The 2,276-nt window shown below is 45.7% G+C and overlaps 1 protein-coding gene across 1 annotated transcript in view; it reads right to left on the bottom strand.

The window, feature by feature from the left end:
• PPIL2 (peptidylprolyl isomerase like 2) overlaps positions 1-2,276 on the bottom strand; it is a 34,350-nt gene that overhangs the window by 27,517 nt on the left and 4,557 nt on the right. The window contains exon 2 of the mRNA XM_021715049.1: positions 1,840-1,885. Coding sequence (XP_021570724.1) covers positions 1,840-1,885 — 46 coding nt within the window. The remainder of the gene's footprint in view (positions 1-1,839; positions 1,886-2,276) is intronic.

Genomic DNA, 2,276 nt, shown 5'->3' with positions numbered 1-2,276 from the left:
CTCACATGGAGCAGAAGAGAAGCCAGGTGGAGTCTGTCCAGGTAGAGGTGGGTCAGAGGATCCCCAGGCTTCCTCAGGAGGGACAGGAGCAGCTGGAGGTGCCCCGGTTCCTGAGAGGGTGTTGGGGAGGGGTAGAGAGAGACAAGGATGCTGGAAGAGCTGGGGAGAAGGGGGCATGGCTGGAAGAGGCAGCAGAGGAGGGGGGACGAGGCGGGGAAACCTGCGTGCCTCAGTGTTGGACTCTGTGGCACCTTCTGGAGAGAAATGAGCAAGGTGTGACTCCCAGACACCCGCCCTTCTGAGCCACCTGCAGGGTGGGCTGTGGGTGCACTCAGGCCACGGTGCCTTTGCACAAGTGTCTGGCAGGGGAGGAGAGAGGAAGGGGGAGTGTGCGGACGGTAGCACTAGGTGGGCCGTACCTGGGGAAAGCAGTACACATCCCCTTTGCTCAGGACCCTCCGCAGGCCTCTGAGGTGCCCATTCACCTGCCGGGCTTAGCCCAGCCAGGGCGCGTTCAGATAGAGGGTGGCAGGTTGCGCAAATGCTCAAATGTATTTCTTGTATGATTGAGTGAATAAACGCCCGTAGCTGCTTCGGGATCAGCAGTTGGCCTCATGGCAATTGAGAGGACAAAAATAGACTTAGGAGCTATTGAGAGACCCAAGAAACCAAGAAACTTAAGAAACAATACTTGCTGTAAAAGTAGTGTTTAGTTCACTATATTTCATATATTCCTACCTCATGTTTACTATATATTTTGTGTATTCCTACCTCATGTATTTTATGAAATCTTAGTACTTTAAATTCTACCTCAAATGAAATCTTAGTACTTTAAATTCTACCTCAGACCCTGTAGAATTAGGCATATGTCGGGTGCCGGTCGTGACCAATTGTATAATGGCGTAAGTAGTGTTTATATTTAGAACTCTTGGGTTAAGCATTGTCAGCCCCAAATTAGTAGGCTAACTTCTGCTTTTACAACGGGATTTAAATGATAAAGCGATAAGCCCCTTTCAGACATTCCTACAAGGTGGCAGCAGACTCAGAGGCGCCAGCTGCTCTCTATCACCGGTTTTTATCCCAGTGATAATTTACATGCAGTGGCTATGTAAACCTGCAGGGAACAAAGACTTTTATAAAAGAAACCACCTTGCTATAATACGCTTGTGATATTTTATAAATTCCCAGAATTAGTATATGAATTTCGACCCCACATTCACTGTATGTGTTTGCAGCATTCGTATTTAAAACTTTGTTAAGTTTGCTTTTGTTGTCCCATAATGACCATGTTATGTTATGTAAATGTTAAGCAAACAAGCTTTCTTAAGCATACCTTGGGGTGGATCAGCAAACTTAAAGGGCTAACATAACACTTTACCTGCCTGCTCAGGTTACTTTATATGCAGACTGTATGGACTGTATGTATCTGACATTCCACTCTGCCCGTTAAGTGGGTTTCTGTCAATCACGGGCAGTCAGGTTACAGCCACGAAAGGCACCAACCAATACCAAGTGTTCCCATACCCATTAGGAGAAATTACCCAATCATGTAAAATCAAGTTTAAAGTTCTTTCCCCTCTCTCTGTAATTGTGCATAAAAACTGCTTGCCATTGTGAATCGGGGCTCTGGTCCATGAAGCCTCTACGGGCTTCATGCGTGAGCCCAGACTCGAGCCTGAATAAAGACCCTCGTGTGTTTGCATCGGAGCTGGCTCTTTGTGGTCTCTCTCTCTCTCTCTCTGATTAGAGTCTCGGGTTTAACAGTATACCCAGGGAAGATTCACCATCAGATAGTATCAGAGAACAACCACATGGGAAAGAAACTTGCACAACTCTTACCTGCAGTGGTCAAAAGGTAAACGACGAAAATTTGTCTGTGGGAGATCTGTTTGGGGAAAAAACAACTATTCTGTAAAATAGTTAATCTATGTGCTCCTTCTAAGAATTCAATTACATTTTTGAAAAAGTTCATGTGAATTACCAAGTACAGTAATTGCTGTGGATTTAAAATCTTTTATTTAACTTTTTTTTTAAAGAGACAAGATCTTGCTGTTGCCCAGGTTGGAGTGCAGTGGCATGCTCATGGTCACTGCTGCCTTGACCTACTGGACTCAGACGATCCTTCCACCTAAGCCTTCCAAGTAGCTGGAACTACAGGTGCATGCTACCACACCCAGCTTATTTTTTTATTTATTGTAGAGACTAGGTCTCACCAAGTTGCCCAGGCTGGTCTTAAACCCCTGAGTTCAGGCAATCCTCTCACCTCAGCCTCCCAA

The sequence above is a fragment of the Carlito syrichta genome, unplaced genomic scaffold, assembly GCF_000164805.1.
Source record: "Carlito syrichta isolate Samal-C Ts95f unplaced genomic scaffold, Tarsius_syrichta-2.0.1 Scaffold306579, whole genome shotgun sequence".
Classification (NCBI taxonomy): domain Eukaryota; kingdom Metazoa; phylum Chordata; class Mammalia; order Primates; family Tarsiidae; genus Carlito; species Carlito syrichta.
This window is presented reverse-complemented; position numbering and strand designations above follow the sequence as displayed.